Source organism: Myxocyprinus asiaticus, chromosome 17, assembly GCF_019703515.2.
Source record: "Myxocyprinus asiaticus isolate MX2 ecotype Aquarium Trade chromosome 17, UBuf_Myxa_2, whole genome shotgun sequence".
Classification (NCBI taxonomy): Eukaryota; Metazoa; Chordata; class Actinopteri; order Cypriniformes; family Catostomidae; genus Myxocyprinus; species Myxocyprinus asiaticus.
In genome coordinates this window covers 44,685,526-44,703,708 of record NC_059360.1, presented here as the reverse complement: position 1 = coordinate 44,703,708, position 18,183 = coordinate 44,685,526, and the positions used below count along the sequence as shown (strand labels likewise).

Sequence of the window (18,183 nt, the reverse complement as noted above, 5' to 3'; positions counted from 1 at the left end):
TGTGTTAAGGGAATATATGTACTGTACAGTGGTCTTGTGCTGTTGTACCTCAAGGTTCGACATGTTGTGCATTCTGAGATGCTATTCTGTTCACTACAATTGTACAGAGCGTTTATCTGAGTTACCGTAGCCTTTCTGTCAGCTCGAACCAGTCTGGCCATTCTCCATTGATCTCTCTCATCAACAAGGCGTTTCCATCCGCAGAACTGCCGCTCACTGGTTGTTTTTGTTTTTGGCACCATTCTGAGTAAATTCTAGAGACTGTTGTGTGTGAAAATCCCAGGAGATCAGCAGTTACAGAAATACTCAAACCAGCCTGTCTGGCACCAACAATCATGCCAAGCTCCAAATGATTGAGATCAAAGATTTTTCCCCCAATTCTGGTGGTTAATGTGAACATTAACTGAAGCTCCTGACCCGTATTTGAATGATTTTATGCACTGCACTGCTGCCACACGATTGGCTGTTTAGATAATCGCATGAATAAATAGGTATACAAGTGTTTCTAATAAAGTGCTCAGTGATTGTATATTGTCTGAGCTCTACAGTTTGTGTTCACATTTAATTAATATTTGTATTATACATTTTTACAAAAAAATACAGCCATATCCATACCAAAGATATTTTTACATTCAAATTGCACTTCAAAGGAGCGAAGTGGTCCAAAAATTGTTTATAACCACCTCCCCAAATGCAAACATTTACCATCTCCCACTTCCTCCAGCTCCATTTGCGCAATCGACTGTTGCAGTTGACATCGGGATATTTGTCAGATATTGTCAATATCTGATTACGTCATCCTATCGCCCAGCCCTAATTTATATAAACATTTCTCTTTTATTATAAAGGACTGACTGTCAGTTGCCTCCGCGTCTGAGACCGTCAACCCGTGCATCTTATCACGTTGCCAAGGAGAAATAGTGCGTGTGGAGGCTTCACACCATCCACACTCAGCTCACCATGCACCCCACCTAGAATGAACCACATTATATCAACCACGAGGAGGTTACCCCATGTGACTCTACCCTCCCTAGCAACCGGGCCAATTTGGTTGCTTAGGAGACCTGGCTGGATTCACTCAGAACACCCTGGGATTTGAACTAGCGACTCCAGGGGTGGTAGCCAGCATCTTTAACACTGAGCTACCCAGGTCCCCTCCCTGGCCCCCTATTAAGAACATTTCTTAAAATGTGCAACCCTAGGTGTGAATGAACATTGTGTGCTATTTAGAAGTTTATTCTGTGGCATGACTTGCAGCTTGCCACCCTGAATGACTTGGTAGCAAAATGCCAATTTTAAACTTTCCTACCCTTTATAAAGAGAATTCATGATGCACCCAGTGTAGATTTAACAAGCGTGGCACAATAACGCAGTAATACAAGGGATATGCCTTGGGACTTAAAAGCAAAGTAAAGCAAACATCGAAAAATGACACCCATCAGCTTTAAATAATATAATATTTTAGTACACAAAAAAGGCTTTTAAAGGTTTTACAACTGCCATCATGGCCTTTAAATCTGTTTATTAGTTCTCCATTTTCTTCTGGTCATCTTATACTGGGCATATGCTGTACTTGAAAGACATTAGAAACAACATCTTTTTTTAAAGAGACTTCAGAAAACATGACGATGTTTCCGGTAAGGGAACATAGTGAGCAACGATGCCCCCTGATTTTTATGGTGCATTGTGGAATTTTTTTAGGGAGCGAATGTTTCAATGCACTGAACGATTTTGTGATTGACACAGCCCTTAAAATGACCGACTCCCTGATCAGTGCCCTGACTACTGAACTAGGGAGCTGATTGAGACAAACCCATAGTGTTTTTATTGGCATAGTGTTTTCCTATTTATGTGTTCTATAGTTATAAACATTATATAAGCATTAAAAAAGCTGTTAACATTTCTCACATGGCTGTTTTATACCCTGTCAGCTATACGTTGGGGACGATGCCAGGATGAGCTGTAACTCGTGCCAGATATATGCTATAGTCCATCTGACTGTTTACAGTTTTAGAGATTGTACATACAACCTGATTCCATGGTTTGATTTACATTTACATAGTTTAGAGGAATAGAAATGGATCATATTTGTGTTTATTTCGATATATGAATTTTTGTGTTGGGGTGGAAAGGTTTTAGGTTCAAACCCTGCTAGAGTTGATTCATATAATAACACCGTTGTACCCATGAGCTAGACACTTTAACCTCAGGTTATTTCAGTGGGACTGAACCTAAAGGCTTGGCTATTTCGTTTTTCCGTGTTACGGATCGTTTCGCATACGGTTGATCGCACAGCTTTTCAAAATATACTCTCTTGACTACGAGTTAAAATGGCCACATTTAGAGAAAAACGTGGACAGTCCGCACTGACTGTGCTGATGACAAAATTTGTGTCACTCGTACTTTGCCCTTAAAGACCCGGGAATACTTCATTTTTCTGCATGCCGCATCGAATCGCGTCTCGTCGACCATGTTGCCTTTTGACTGCGAGTGAATAAGAACATGTTTGACGCATGTGCACTATGACTGCTTTGTTATACTCTTTTAGTACATTTAATGGCATGCACTGACAGTGTGCACAGATGAGGACTATCCGCATGTCGAGAAAATCTGGACCGCACATGGACAGTCCGCACAGGCTGTGCTGATGACGAAATTTGCATCATGCACAATGCACAAAGCGATTAGCAAAGCATAGTAAACTTTGACTACTACTATAATACGATAAGTTTGTTATATCTGATATTAGATGTGATTTGTCATTATTACAAATCTACTCTTACTCTTAAACTCTTGCTTATAGTGAAAGTTGGCACCAAAACACTTTAAGTTATAGTATAAAAGGAGTATACTCTTTGAATTGGAAAAATAGGCACTGCTTCCAAAATCTGAGATGATTATCTGTGGAAATGACCAGGGATGCTCCGATCAGGATTTTTACAGCCAATACCGATCACCGATCTTCTTGTCACCAGATCGGCTGATACTAATCATTTCACCTTTTACCAGGATCTCTGTCATAACTGCCTATATGTAAGCTTTCTGCACACTGTCACTATTAATTGAATTTCATCTTCCCAGAAATATCACTTTGCCTAGTTTTTGCTGACAAAAAAAGTTTAAATAGTTTTAAAGGTTTATTAAAAAAGTTTGTTTTAATAAGACTGTAAAACAAGTATAGGCTAACAAATTATTCTCTATATTAAGATATATAGCCCTATAAAAAAAAGGAGCTTAGTGTCAAACTAAAGACAAACTTTTAACCCATAGGTGCAATTACACCTAATGTGACATTTTTGGTTATTGATTCATTGTCATTGTTTCATATAATTATTAGTATTCCTTATTTTATTTCTATTTTATGTTTGCATCATATTTTAAACATTATATTACGGTATCTCAATGTTGTATTAAGTATTATATTTACAAATTCGTTCCTTGCCTTTTCATTTAGTTGGATGATTGTATTAATAGTACATTTTTCACTTGTTGTTGCTTGAACTATTGCTCTCTCATGTAGGTGAGATGAAAGGAAAGCGGTGAGAGCGTATGTTTCTGGACTCTACAGTTGCTGTATTGTTAATGTTGTTTAATCGGGTGACATTTAATAAAGATGTTTGAATTACACCACATCTTGTAACTCGCGTCGTTTTCCTTTTGCCTTGTCGCATGTGAAACACCACATTCGTTTTCATATTCGCCATACCTCTCCTACTGCATCGTTCTTAACTGCTGAATCAAGTTTGTTGTCTTACAACACTGTGCCAGTATTCCCCACACTTCGTGATGCCATGACAGTGCTGCTCAAGTCTTAAAGGAGCTGTGTGTCTTGCGACGTGAGCGATCTGCTTATGTGATCGGCCAAATTACCGATCGCAGATCAAGTCATAGAACGTGAATATATGCCGATAATGATCAGTGGCCGATCCATTGGAGCATCCCTAGAAATGACTGATATATCATGCATCCCTTGAGAAAAGTGTCAGCTGATTGACTCTGTTTACATGCACAGTCTTACACCTATTATGCTTAATAAGCCAACATGTAAGGTCATGTTAATACCTTAAACTGTGTTCTTTCATTGGGGAACAGTCATAAGCAGTTTAAGTAAAACCCGATCGGCACACCTTGGTTTTTACCGTTACCCCAATCTCGCTTTGCAGGTAAATACTTTTACCAGCATTCTGTTCTGCTTATTCAGTGTGCACATGTCTGTTTGACATCAAACAGATTTTCTTGCACTGTCGGTTTGATTTTCAAGTAAACCCTTAAAAATATATATATTTATAATGAGCCAATTTTTTTTATTATCAGTGCTTTTTTGTACATATAAATGCACAGCATGCCTTGACTAATAATTAGTGTGGCAGTTTCTTGCTTTCAAATTTACATTGTGTCTTTGACTTGTGGTGATAAGAAAAGAGGACCGCAGACTTTTATTTTTAGGCAAATGTTGGAATGTACAAGTCACAGATGCTGTCCAGGCCCAACTGTTTTAAAGAAAAGGCTGACTCAGTGATCCCAGGACTAACAACTACCCTCTGGTATGTCAAGAAGTACCCCTGCACTGTGAGTTTTCCTGGACAGCTGGTTTAAATTGACCTCACCATGTGAGGTAGTCACAGCATCTTGTAGCTTTTCCACAGCATTTCAAATGTACAGGTTAAGTTTGTTATTTTTGCTGGTTGGGTTTACTATCAGGTAAAACCGGTCTCATATTTTGGGATTTAGCCTGTATCTTGGGAGGTTTCTCGTATTCAGAGGTTTAATCCTGATCACAGACTATTCCTTTATATTCAGTTCTTATTGGTATCTGTATTATGGCAAGTTAACACTTGTTCTGGTGTACAATGCACTGTAATTGGCAACACCAATATGATGTTTAGGGATAGAAATAATCTTGTTGTCAGGCAGGGACAGTTTTTGGACCAGGCTTGTTCCTCCATTGTTATCACTTCTTCTCTCGCATTTGAAAAGTTGGCCAAAGTGCAGTGTTTAGGAATGTTTTTTTTTTTTTTACATTTAGGTTTAATTGCTTAATTTATCACATTATTTATGGATTTTATTGATATAACTTGGGGTTTTAATTCATCAAATTGATTTATGAAACCAGTGTGCATTATAAATGCTTGATCTGCAAAATGTCAAGTGGATAGACTAGTGTAATCTATTTACACTCACTGTAAATGTTCTGCATTTTTATCTGTTGTAAAAATACTGGGAACTCTATATTCATATATTGTATTTTCCCTTTATAGAGGATGCATACACTGCACCAAGTCAAGATGGGTTTAGCAAAGTGTTTTTTTTTTTAAAATTTTTTTTTATTTGAATGTTTTATTTGAGTCAACTTATAAGTCTGGATATACAGAGCAATAAAAAGTGTGTGAACTATTTAGCTGGTTTCCTGCATTAATTGCTCAAAAAATGTGATCTCATCTTCATTAAAGTCACAAGTATTGACAACACAATGTGCTTAAGCTAACAACAAACAAACAATTATAATCTTTCATGTCTTTATTGAACACATACCATTAAACATTTACAGTGCTGTGGAAAAAGTAAGTGAACCCCTAGGCTAAAGATGACAAAAAACGCTAATTAGAGTCAGGAGTTTGGCATCCAATTAATGAAACAAAATTAGAGGTGTTGTTTAGAGCTACTTTGACTTATAAAAAAACACTCAAACATTTTGAGTTTGCTATTCACAAGAAGCTTACGTGCACCATCCCTCAAAAAAGAGATTTCAGAAGACCTATGAACAAGAATGGTTGATTTGCTTAAAGCTGGAAAGGGTTACAACGTTATTTGAAGAGCTTAGATATTATTCTGTCCACAATTAGAAAAAAGTTTCTATAAATGGAGATGATTTAGTACTATGGCTACTCTCCCTAGAAGTGGCCGTCCAGCCAAGATTACTCAAAGGACACACCGCAAAATGCTCAGTGAGGTAAAAAAAAGAACCCTACAGTGGCAGCTAATGACTTGAAGGAATTATTGCAACTATTTAACATTAGGGATGTAGGGGAGAACGAGTATGAGGACTGATACTTTTTTTAGTACTCACCGATACCAAGTCCGATACCTGTTTTTTATTTATTTTTTATTTTTTTCCTGAACTCAACACATCACAGTTGTGTTTAAATAAAGTAAAACTTTAATCAAATGAAAGTTTAACAGTTTTCAACATGAAATTGCATTATTTTTATCAAATGAAGTGATTTTATACAGAACCTCACAACACAATCCTAAATAAAACATTGGAGTAATTATTAAAAAAATAAATTGCTGCATAATAGAGCATCACAGATGTGAGATATTACTTAAATAAAATACCATTACTATTGAATTATTATTATTATTATTAGTTGTATAACAGTGAATATTGCATAACTATACATTTTGGATTGCGGTAATGCAAAATTGCCACACGAGATATGTGTTCAGCACATAACACATACGCATTACACACACTGTCGGATAAATGGAAGGCAGAGGGACTGCTCGTTCTTCAAATTCATTTGAATGAGAGGAGATTATGAAGGAAAATGTGCATCCTCAGTGGTGTGGAATTTGTTTGCTTTAGAAAACACGATACAGAGCAAAAAACGGCAATTTGCAAGGTTTGTACATTGTGCATGTCGAGATATCCATGTGCGCATATATATCAGTGGTCAGGGCTTCATGTGAGACTGATAGAAATAATGAAACTCAGTAATTCACTGACAGCTGCACATGTCATTAGATGAAAAGCTTGTCTAGAACGCGAGAATAAATTACACTGAATCCCAGGGGCGGATTGGCCATCGGGAGAACCTGGACTATTCCCGGTGGGCCGGCCGCAAAACGAGTCCGAATGGGCCGCCGCGTTATGCAGAACGGGCCACAAAAATATGCTTAATATGTCATTTTACTTTTTGCATTGCTTTGAGAAGATTTCTATTTCTTGAGGAAAATATAACAATCATAACAACAACAACAACAATAATAGTAATAATAAAAAGAAAGAGAAGAAAATTGGTGCACATCATCAGACTCAAAATAAAGAGAAAATTTTTCATTTATAAAGTATTTAATTCACTTACTGGATTACTCAAAATTACATGTTGCAACATTATTAATTAATATATAATAACATTTTATGAAAAATATAACTATATCGTGATATATATCGTTATCGTGATATAAAATTACTCATATTGTGATGTAGGATTTTGGACATATCGCCCACCCCTAACATGAATCACAGTAATTAAACCTTTGCTGCTTCGGGGCTTGGTCTGCTTGCCATCATCAAGGGACAAAATTAATTTCCAAGAGAGCTGTTCACACCAGACATCCTAAGAAAATGGCTGAGCTGAAACTGTTCTGTAAGGAGCAATGGTCCAAAATTCCTTCTGAATGTTGTGCAGGTCTAATCCGCAGCTACCAGAAACGCTTGGTTGAGGTTATTGCTGCCAAAGGAGGATTGTCCAGTTATTAAATCCTAGGGTTCACTTACTTTTCCACAGCACTATGAATGTTTAATGGGATGTGTTAAAAAAAGACATGAAAGATTATAATTGTTTGTGTGTCGTTAGCTTAAGCTTGTGCTTTGTCTATACTTGTGTCTTTCATGAAGATGAGATCACATTTTATAATCAATTAATATAGAAAACCAGCTATTTCCAAAGGGTTCACATACTTTTTCTTGCCACTGTAACAAGGTTATGAAGGTTTTGTATTTTTAAATACATTTTTAGTTTAATACTGTTTTCTAATTTACTTTGAATTTCAGTTTTGTTTTTGCAGTGGTTTTGTTAGTAAAATTTAGTTTTTATATCATAAAACATTTCTATTGTTTATAAAGGCCTATATTTGTTTTCATAATTTAAGTTTTAGTTTGTGTAGCCTAGTTAACAAATCAGATAACAGTGTATTACATACTGTATATTCAAAAGGCAACACCTAGCGTAAGCTAGGTGGAACATTTTAAGTCAATATGAAATGAAAATTGGCCCTATTTATGGCTTTATTACATGTTCCTGGGCATAATGTGGATGAGTAATCGCTGCTTGTTATTCCAAAGAAGAAAGTTTCTCTCTATGTCATCAAAATATGATAACTTGCTCCAAAGGATTTTTCTTTTCGACTGTTGTCACCAAACCCTCTTATTTTTCCAAATCTTCTCCTCTTAGGCTCCATGTAGCATGGCTCCATGTTGCCAAGGTATAGAATTCTCTCTTTACACGATCCAGTCAGTTCCTGATGGATAAAATCAAGTCCCCTTCTACATTTTGTTTTCTTGGTAAATGTCCTGTTTCTTTTGGAAATAAGCCACATTATAGAAGAATGGGTAGCAAATACTGTTTCATGTTGACTTTAAATTCACTTAAGAAAGCAAGAGCACTGTTTTTAGTTTCATTTAGTTTTAGTTTTGTTTACTTATTTTATTGCAGTTAATGAAAATAGTTTTCATTTTACTATTATAAGGCTGTCATTTCTGCGACACTAGCACCACCGAATGGAATTGAAAAATAAACATTGCTTTCAAAACAGCTTTCTGAGTACACACTCCTCCTGCCGTTGTTCAAACAAAGAGATAGTCCCGCCCCCTACTCAAGCTATGGGTTGAGTAATGTTGTTGGGGCGGGTCTAAACTGGTTGCTCAAAACAAACAGAGGAATTTGTATAGAGCCACAGAGACACAGTGTTTGGCTTACTTCTAGTTGTATCAGCCTACAGTGCATCCGGAAAGTATTCACAGCTCTTCACTTTTTACACATTTTATTATGTTACAGCCTTATTCCAAAATGTATTCAATTCATTATTTTTCTCAAAATTCTACAAACAATATCCCATAATGACAACGTGAAAGAAGTTTGTTTGAAATCTTTGCAAATTTATTAAAAATAAAAAACGAAAAAAATCACATGTACATAAGTATTCACAGCCTTTGCCATGACCCTCAAAATTGAGCTCAGGTGCATCCTGTTTCCACTGATCATCCTTGAGATGTTTCGGCAACTTGATTGGAGTCCACCTGTGGTAAATTCAGTTGATTGGACATGATTTGGAAAGGCACACACCTGTCTATATAAGGTCCCACAGTTAACAGTGCATGTCAGAGCACAAACCAAGCCATGAAGTCCAAGGAATTGTCTGTAGACCTCCGAGACAGGATTGTATTGAGGCACAGATCTGGGGAAGGGTACGGAAAAATTTCTGCAGCATGGAAGGTCCCAATGAACACAGTGGCTCCATCATCCGTAAATGGAAGAAGTTTGGAACCACCAGGACTCTTCCTAGAGCTGGCCGCCTGGCCAAACTGAGTGATCGGGGGAGAAGGGCCTTAGTCAGGAATGCGACCAAGAACCCGATGGTCACTCTGTCAGAGCTCCAGCATTTCTCTGTGGAGAGAGGAGAACCTTCCAGAAGAACAACCATCTCTGCAGCACTCCACCAATCAGGCCTGTATGGTAGAGTGGCCAGACGGAAGCCACTCCTCAGTAAAGGCACATGACAGCCCGCCTGGAGTTTGCCAAAAGGCACCTGAAGGACTCTCAGACCATGAGAAACAAAGATTGAACTCTTTGGCCTGAATGGCAAGCGTCATGTCTGGAGGAAACCAGGCACCGCTCATCACCTGGCCAATACCATCCCTACAGTGAAGCATGGTGGTGGCAGCATCATGCTGTGGGGATGTTTTTCAGCGGCAGGAACTGGGAGACTAGTCAGGATCGAGGGAAAGATGAATGCAGCAATGTACAGAGACATCCTTGATGAAAACCTGCTCCAGAGCGCTCTGGACCTCAGACTGGGGCGAAGGTTCATCTTCCAACGACCCTAAGCACACAGCCAAGATAACAAAGGAGTGGCTACGGGACAACGCTGTGAATGTCCTTAAGTGGCCCAGCCAGAGCCCAGACATCTCTGGAGAGATCTGAAAATGGCTGTGCACCGATGCTCCCCATCCAACCTGATGGAGCTTGAGAGGTCCTGCAAAGAAGAATGGGAGAAACTGCCCAAGAATAGGTGTGCCAAGCTTGTAGCATCATACTCAAAAAGACTTGAGGCTGTAATTGGTGCCAAAGCTGCTTCAACAAAGTATTGAGCAAAGGCTGTGAATACTTATGTACATGTGATTTTTTTTTTTTTCCCGTTTTTTTATTTTTAATAAATTTACAAAGATTTCAAACAAACTTCTTTCACATTGTCAATATGAGGTATTGTTTGTAGAATTTTGAGGAAAATAATGAATTGAATCCATTATGGAATAAGGCTGTAACATAACAAAATGTGGAAAAAGTGAAGCGCTGTGAATACTTTCCGGATGCACTGTATTAAGCTGGAATAGGAGAAAGTATTGTAACTAGTGGATGGCCGATTTATCGCCAAGGCCGATAAATCGGCCTATATTCTGATTTTTTTAGTTATCAGTATCGGCCGATAAATTTTCTCCTTTGGCCGATTTGTTTCTTGATGGTGCTGAAAATTGCCTGCTTGCATGTGAAGCGACTGAGACATGTAAACGACCAGTCATGGTTCGTTTTGTAGTTATGTGCCATCATGTTATTACAATAATAGACCGGTGTGCAACACAGTGTCATTTAAATGGTCCGCATATCAGAGCCACGGCACACGTGTTTGTGCTCAATGTTAAAGTGCTCGCCTGTTTCATTCTCCCTCTCTCTTCTAAACAGTTCCCTGTAACTTTTAACTGTGTTGTCTAATGTACAAAGGCAAATATCAATAAAACTAATATCAATACCTTCTGCAAATATGCGCATAGCTCTTTTAAACATGTAATAAACCAACCTCACACAACTTAAACAGATCCAGCGTCCTGTGGAATGCTCATAAATCTTCCTCTGAAGCACGTATTTTAACAGTCTCTCCTCAACAGTTCCCTGTAACTTTTCTAATGATAAAAGGCAAATAGCAATAAAACTTCTATTATATACTGTTTGCAAATATGCAGATATCTCGTTTAAAAATATGTAATTCACGAACCTCACAGAAATCAGAATCAAAAACTTCAGGATCAAAAGTTCCTCTGATTCACAAATCATGACAGTCAGTCCGTGACGATCCAAGAAGGTGATCCAGGCCGTTTAAACTGTAAGGAGATTGCTGCTCTCGTTGGATCTCCACGAGCGCGTGAGTGCAACTTCAAAGTAAAAGCACTTCATGTGTGCTATGAGTAAATGTCTTATTCACTATGCACACTGTATGTACAATTGGTTTGATTCAGTATTTTTTGAGAAAATGTGATTGCTAACGCAGATATGCCATCCATGGCTGCTGGACTACTGTGTGTACTGTTATTTCCTTCTTCCTAATATATTAACAATTTCTTCATGTGCAAATAAATTACTAAAATTTGATGACTAAACAGAAATCAGAAGAAGCTGCTATCTACCATTTAAAATACAATATTATTTTTTTACAAAGTTAAAGTTTATTGTGAAATTGAGTAAATATATTGCTAAATAATTGTTTATTAATTTTTTAGCAATTTTATGTTTGTTATTTACTATATTAAATTGTGTGATATATCGGCATTGTATCGGCCTATTGGCCACCCTGCTCTCTGGATATCGGCATCGGCCATTAAAAAACTCATATCGGTCGAACACCAATTATAACACTGAAAAAATGACATACTTCAGCTTTAAATAATAACCTATAAGCTGAAGGGGTCTGACTATTTATTTTACACCCCGTGTTTGTATTATGTAGATGTGTCATAGTGAATATGTTCTTGATGTTTGAATTGAACAGAACTGGTCTGAACACTGCACACACTCTGAAGTACATCTGAGCTCTATCTGGAGTCACTTAATGGCTTCCAGCATTTCTTTCCCTCTATGGAAATCATATTTTAATGATCCTGCCAGTGTCTTTGCCTTTATATGGTCTCCTAATGCGGGTCTCCTGGGTATTCCAGGAGATAGACGGTATGGTTCATTTGATTTGCAGCCCTGTGGCCCTTCAGACTGGAGACTATAATGTTGATGTATACAAAGTGAGCTTTCTGAATTCAGACCTTTAATGAACTCTGACTTGTGAATGCTGGAGTTGAGAACAGTGTTGGTTCTTCTAAGGAAGGCTTGATCTTAAACTGGCCTCTGCAAATAGCTTTTATACCCTTTCCCTGTTTGATGTATTAGATGCAGTGATGGCAGTTCCAGGTGGTCCATTTTCCATCCGTTTCTAATGCCCTATAAAAGGATGCCTGACACGGTGGTAACATTTGATATTCAGGCATTGTTTACATGGAATCTTGCCCATATCCAGCAAAGCAATGTGTGTGGATTTCATATCAACAAATCAGTTGCTTGGCATTTTGGCTATTGGAACTCTGGCTATTTATTGAATGTCTTTTGGTGCTTGAAATGTTTGGCCTTGGTTGCTTCTTATTAAGTTGGTAGTCCTTTTCAAATGCCGTCATTTTTAATGAGTCATTCGTGATACTTCGGTAAGTAATCAATCATAAGATGCTTTCATCCAAACTCAATTGCAGTACTAAAACACAAAGATTGTGAAATTAGTCTATTGATGCTGTCTTTATGAAACTTAATGGCCAAATTAAAGCACATTAAAATCATCATGATATTCACGATATTGGTCAGTTTTACATCGTCCGCAAAATTATCTCGATTATATCGTTAATATTCGATATATCACCCAGCCCTAATAGTAATACAACAACATTTTGGGGAGGCTTAAACCTCCTTTGGGGCTGTGTTTTAAATATCGATTAGACGATGCATCATCATGTTCTCCTTGCTGATGCGTGTATCGATGCAGCTGCGCCTGTATCGATATTATGCAGCACATTCAAAGTTTGAATGTAGCCTATCACATCTATCATGCAATGAAAGTTGGCTGTTTCACTTGAGCAGTAGCTGACCGTCATATTTAATTTTTTAAGCTCCAAAAAGCACTTACAGCCATTAGGAGTGTAATGATCCATCGATCTGGATCGATGCATCGATCAAATCCCCAACGATACGATGTCATCAATTCAACACGTAAACATCAATGTATATTTTTTTAAAGATGCACCTTTATTTTGAAATTCTCTTGCCAGCCACGTCCGTACACATTTCCGTTAGGCGATGCAGCAACCTTATGATATTCATCTTGCTTTATAAGCGCTAAATATGCTTCTCATGTGGCCACACGGATGTGCGTGGAGTGATTGAAGCCTGAAGTTGCGTTGCGCTCTATCTGTGCGCGCCCGTCAACAGTGCTGCGAGCTCCGGTTACAGGATAGCGCAGAGTTGTTCACATGCACGATTAAATTGGCTTCTATCGATATCGTGGTGCATGCAACACATTTGAATTCACATGAGAATTTTCTATTTTAAAGCGCTTTGGAGTAATTCAACCAATTAAAACGGCTAAACAGTCGCGATATTCTGAACAGCGCTGATGAGGGAAAGAGAAAACACCTGCTCTGCCCCAACATCAATTACAAGACTAGGTTTGTGTAAATCAATATGTAAATCATTTTACACTAAAAATGTTCACTTCAGCCCAGCTCATTGATGAGGGTGGATTTAAATTTGCCTCTCGCGTGATGTAAGCGCTTAAGCCTCCTCTGCATAGATATTCATATGTAGATACCTTGTTTTCAGCTCTTCCTATGGACCACACAAAAACAGTTTATGCAGCAGTCTGAGGCATCTCCTCCATTCACTTGCATTCAAACATCTCTCATTGTTGACCGTTCCAAGATGGCGCCGCAGTTGATGTATCCAAACCTGCTGAATGAGGCATCTATGTATGAATATCTATGCTCCTCTGTTGTAATCAACACTGTGCTTCCGTATTTTTCTTATTTCACATGTCAGTTCTCGCGTGAACTTGCCAAAACGCTCACGTCATGCAAGAGGCCGCTTTACCTCGACCCTTGTGAATTTTTAGTAATAAAAAGTTTTAAATATTGATTGATACACACCTAGCGTTGCGCTTTAGAAGACATTAATTTATCCACTTTAGTCGTATTGATTACTTTTATGATGGCTATATGTGCTTTTTGGAGCTTAAAAAATTTGGCACCCATTCAGGGTGCTTTCACACAAGCACTTTTGGTGTGCACCTGGAGTTGAGTGATGTCAAAGTTCGGTTCATTTGGTAATGTGAACGCTGTTTTCCAAACTCGGTGCACACCTGCAAACCGCACCCGGATCTGCTTCAAAAGGTGGTCTGGGATGTACGGTTCATGTGAACTCTAGAATATTTTAAACTATATTAAGGGTAGCACAAAATGCTTTAAAAGCAGAAAGTAAAAAGGGCCTATAAAAGTAATTTGCTATTTGGTAACAGAATTATTAATTTGCTTTTCTTATCTTTTTGGACCTTATTGTGTTTTAATGGCACAAAACTGCCTCATCAAATATTGCTTTGATGTAGTTAAGTATAGCACTCGCTTCAAAAATAGCTCTTTAATTCTGTTTATAGCAGGGTGAGGCTGGTATTCTGGTCTGTCCAACCATCTGCAGTAAAAGCAACTGCATGCTTACACCCAAAACTCACAGATAGATACCATGAGCCATCATCTTGACAAAAGCCCTCCACCAAAATCACGCAGCATCACGAATTAGCCATGCTATTGACTGCACACTATAGGCCTGCAATAGTTAACCATATTGTGATACATCTTATTCTACTTTTTTACCATTTCTGCAGTTGATTACAGCTCTTAGCTGACATTTCTTTGTGTCTCCCATAGTGGCGTCTCATTTAAAGGTTAGGGAATTAATTTCAGGCTATGCTGATCTCTTAAAAAACAAAGTATGCTTGGATCCTTGCAAGATCTTGGGGACTTCTTCGGTTAGCAAAGTTAAATCAATTATTATTTTGCTGGGTTAACAGGGCCCATTGTCTGTAGAGCAGACTGGAATTCTGGATTTAATGCAGTCCAAGTGAAAAGAGATCTGTCTTTGTGTCCACTCTGTTGGCAGTCTTGAGCTGAATGTGACTCTCATTGACCAATACAGAGTTAATTCATAAACAGCACACAGTATTGCAGCTATACAGTCTTCATGTTTGTAGAATTTATTTATTTTTTCTCCTTAACATACAATGATTCATTGTTTACTTGTAATAGATTGACAACATTTATGGACTAAAATAGATTGTGTTTTTTCTTTCTTTTTTTTCTTCTTTTCTTTTTACAAAATGTGAGTGGTTGGGGCAAAATGTGCTTCCACGATGATTGGATGTTCTGGAGATTGCCAGGGCATTACTAAATGGTTACTTAGGTGTTGAGTGACCAGATCAGCTCCTGTCTGGAAGAGCATGTGAAGCAAGCGAGTTCATACACACAGTGTTAATGACACAGAGTGACACAGAGGAGAAGATGCATGCTTTTTTCTGTGGAGTGATAAAATGAAGAAACGAAATCTCAAAGGTTTTGCTTCATTATGAAAAGGGCTCGTGGGTTTAATGAAAGAGCATGTGAAAGTGAAGAAATTAGGACAGAAATATTTTACTATTACATAATATAATGTAGTAAAATATAATATTTTATGATATAAATATAAAAAATATAAATGTTATATTATATTTAAAAAATCTATTTGATTTTTTTTTATATATATATAATTTTATCTTATATGAGTTCCAAAAACAACAATGTAAATGTAAAATTGACCAAAACTAAAGTTGATCAAAAAGTATTTTAAGTATTTAGAAACATTTTGATATTGAAAACATTATTATTCATGTCATTCATAAGTTTTAAAGCCTTAAAAGGAAACCAAATATCCTTATTTTATTTGCAGCTGGTTCCCTTTTTGGTTCACTTTAACTGAACTGGGTTTGGTTCATTTTAAACAGACTATATGTGAAACCACCCTAACACATTTTAACAGTGCTTATTTCTTTTTATTTATTTTCTCCCCTTTTCTCCCCAATTTGGAATGCCCAATTTCCAATGTGCTCTAAGTCCTCGTGGTGGCATAGTGACTTGCCTCAATCCAGGTGGCGGAGGACGAATCCCAGTTGCCTCCGCATCTGAGACCGTCGATCCGCGCATCTTATCACGTGGCTTGATGATCATGTTACTGTGGAGACATAGCACGTGTGGAGGCTTCATGCTATTCTCCGCGGCATCCACGCACAACTCACCACGCGCCCCACCGAGAGCGAGAACCACATTATAGTGACAACGAGGAGGTTACCCCATGTGACTCTACCCTCCCTAGCAACCGGGCCAATTTGGTTGCTTAGGAGACCTGGCTGGAGTCACTCAGCACGCCCTGGATTCGAACTCATGACTCCAGGGGTGGTAGTCAGCGTCTGAGCTACCCAGGCCCCCCCGCCCTTAACAGTGCTTATTAATAGTTTGGCTTAATTGCATAAAGTTCAAATCAGTGTTTGACCTTGGCCATTGTGAGCATGTGCAGCCTTGAGTTGAGTGCATAGTCTCTTCACAGCTCTTAAATAGAACTCCTGTCTCTTAGATATCCTCTCTACCGCGCACTAAATCATAGTTTGCTTCATAAAGTACTATAAAAATAATGATTGAATTATCACTGTGAAAGGTTGCAACTTTGGAACCAGAAGTAATTTGCTGTAGTGGAAGTTATTAAAAAATAATTTGCTGTAGATAAATACCACAAGTGCTTCTGTTGTCAGTTGAGCTGTTGGTGCTTTATTTTACACAGTTATGATTTATAAATTCCATGAGATAGAGATCCCGAACAATCAGTCACGATCACATGACAAATTTGTTCTGTAATTCATGTCAAAGCTTGCTACAATTGGGTGTTAGGGGAAATTAGTAAGTTAGTATCTAAAGGATAATGTATAATCTGCTGTATCGGCTTTATCGTAAAATAAACAGACAGCCTTTTAAGAACATCAAACCCTTATGAACGTTTTTCTGAATGGCACACTACAGTGAAGTGATGGATGTAAACGTCTTTAATAACTCTGTGCTGTCTTCTCTCTTTTCAGCCAAACCGTTCACCTCTAAAGTGAAACAGATGCGACTACATAAGGAAGACTTTGAAATCCTGAAGGTTATTGGACGAGGAGCTTTCGGAGAGGTAAGGTCTTATGTTGAGATGTAGAAGATGCAATTTAATGAATTGGTAGTGTCTTATTACTGCCGTACTGTCTTTATACTTCGAAATATGGATGCTAAAGTATCACTTGCAAACTACATCATTTTTCTGTATAGATAATATTAACGTGATGTCTCACGACAGGCAAATACTCTTCAGAGTTCTTTTGAGCTGTAGCTTTTAGTGGTGGGTATGGGCAGCGCTGTGGTTTTAATAATCTACAGTATTAAGTATTATATAATCTAATAATGTTTGTTTATATTATGTAAAATGATTATAAAGGGATATCTGTGGGTTATAGTAAAGAAATATATGTAAGTTATTTTTGAACAGTCGAAAAAGCCAGATTTATCTTTCAGTACACGTGTATGATTTTGTCGTAGGTGTAACAGGTTGATGAACACAAATTTTCACACGTTTAACACTTCTAAAGCCTGATAAATGTGGTATATAAAAATGAACACTATCATCAGACATGCAATATTTAATTTACATCTTTATTGATAAATTATCTGTCCACATACAGTATATTAATAGCATTTGACATTCAATATTCAATATGCAAACAGTCGATTTAGATTGAGCAAGTTACCTACAGCATTCAAAATAAATGCAAAGGTAATTTTTTTTGAAGTAGTACATTATTTTCTTTTGCATATCCATTCACAAACAGCCTAGGGTGGTGGGGAGATGGGGTCTGATTCATCCCGTTAGATCTTCCATGGTGGTTTTGTTCCTACAAGGTCATCGTTGGCTTCATTTCTTTCACAGCAGTTGCTTTGGAAATGAAAAACAACCTTTTGTGATTGGCGTTTGTGTGATGCCTGCTTAAAAAAATAAAATAATAATCTACCAACAGCAGTTGTGGGACAATTGGATCTTATTAGTGCAGACATGTTAACAATTAACAAATCCCGAGTTTGTCCTTGTCCACCGAACCAGATGAAAATTTAAAGAAGCCCAATTCTTGAATAAACTTTTGAAAACAGGGTGTTTAACCCTACAAACAGCACTTTTGGGGACATTTTCAGCTCAGTTTGAACAAAGCGCCCATTGAAATTAGGTCTTTCTGGGGTGCCAAAAAAACCCGGAAGTGCTGCAGTCGAGCTTTGTTTGTGAA

General features: G+C 37.7%; 1 protein-coding gene across 3 annotated transcripts in view; it reads left to right on the top strand.

The window, feature by feature from the left end:
* LOC127454724 (serine/threonine-protein kinase MRCK alpha-like) overlaps positions 1 to 18,183 on the top strand; it is a 103,420-nt gene that overhangs the window by 2,160 nt on the left and 83,077 nt on the right. For all 3 annotated transcript variants that reach the window (XM_051722080.1, XM_051722079.1, XM_051722078.1), the window contains exon 2: positions 16,954 to 17,045. In XM_051722080.1, coding sequence (XP_051578040.1) covers positions 16,954 to 17,045 — 92 coding nt within the window. The remainder of the gene's footprint in view (positions 1 to 16,953; positions 17,046 to 18,183) is intronic.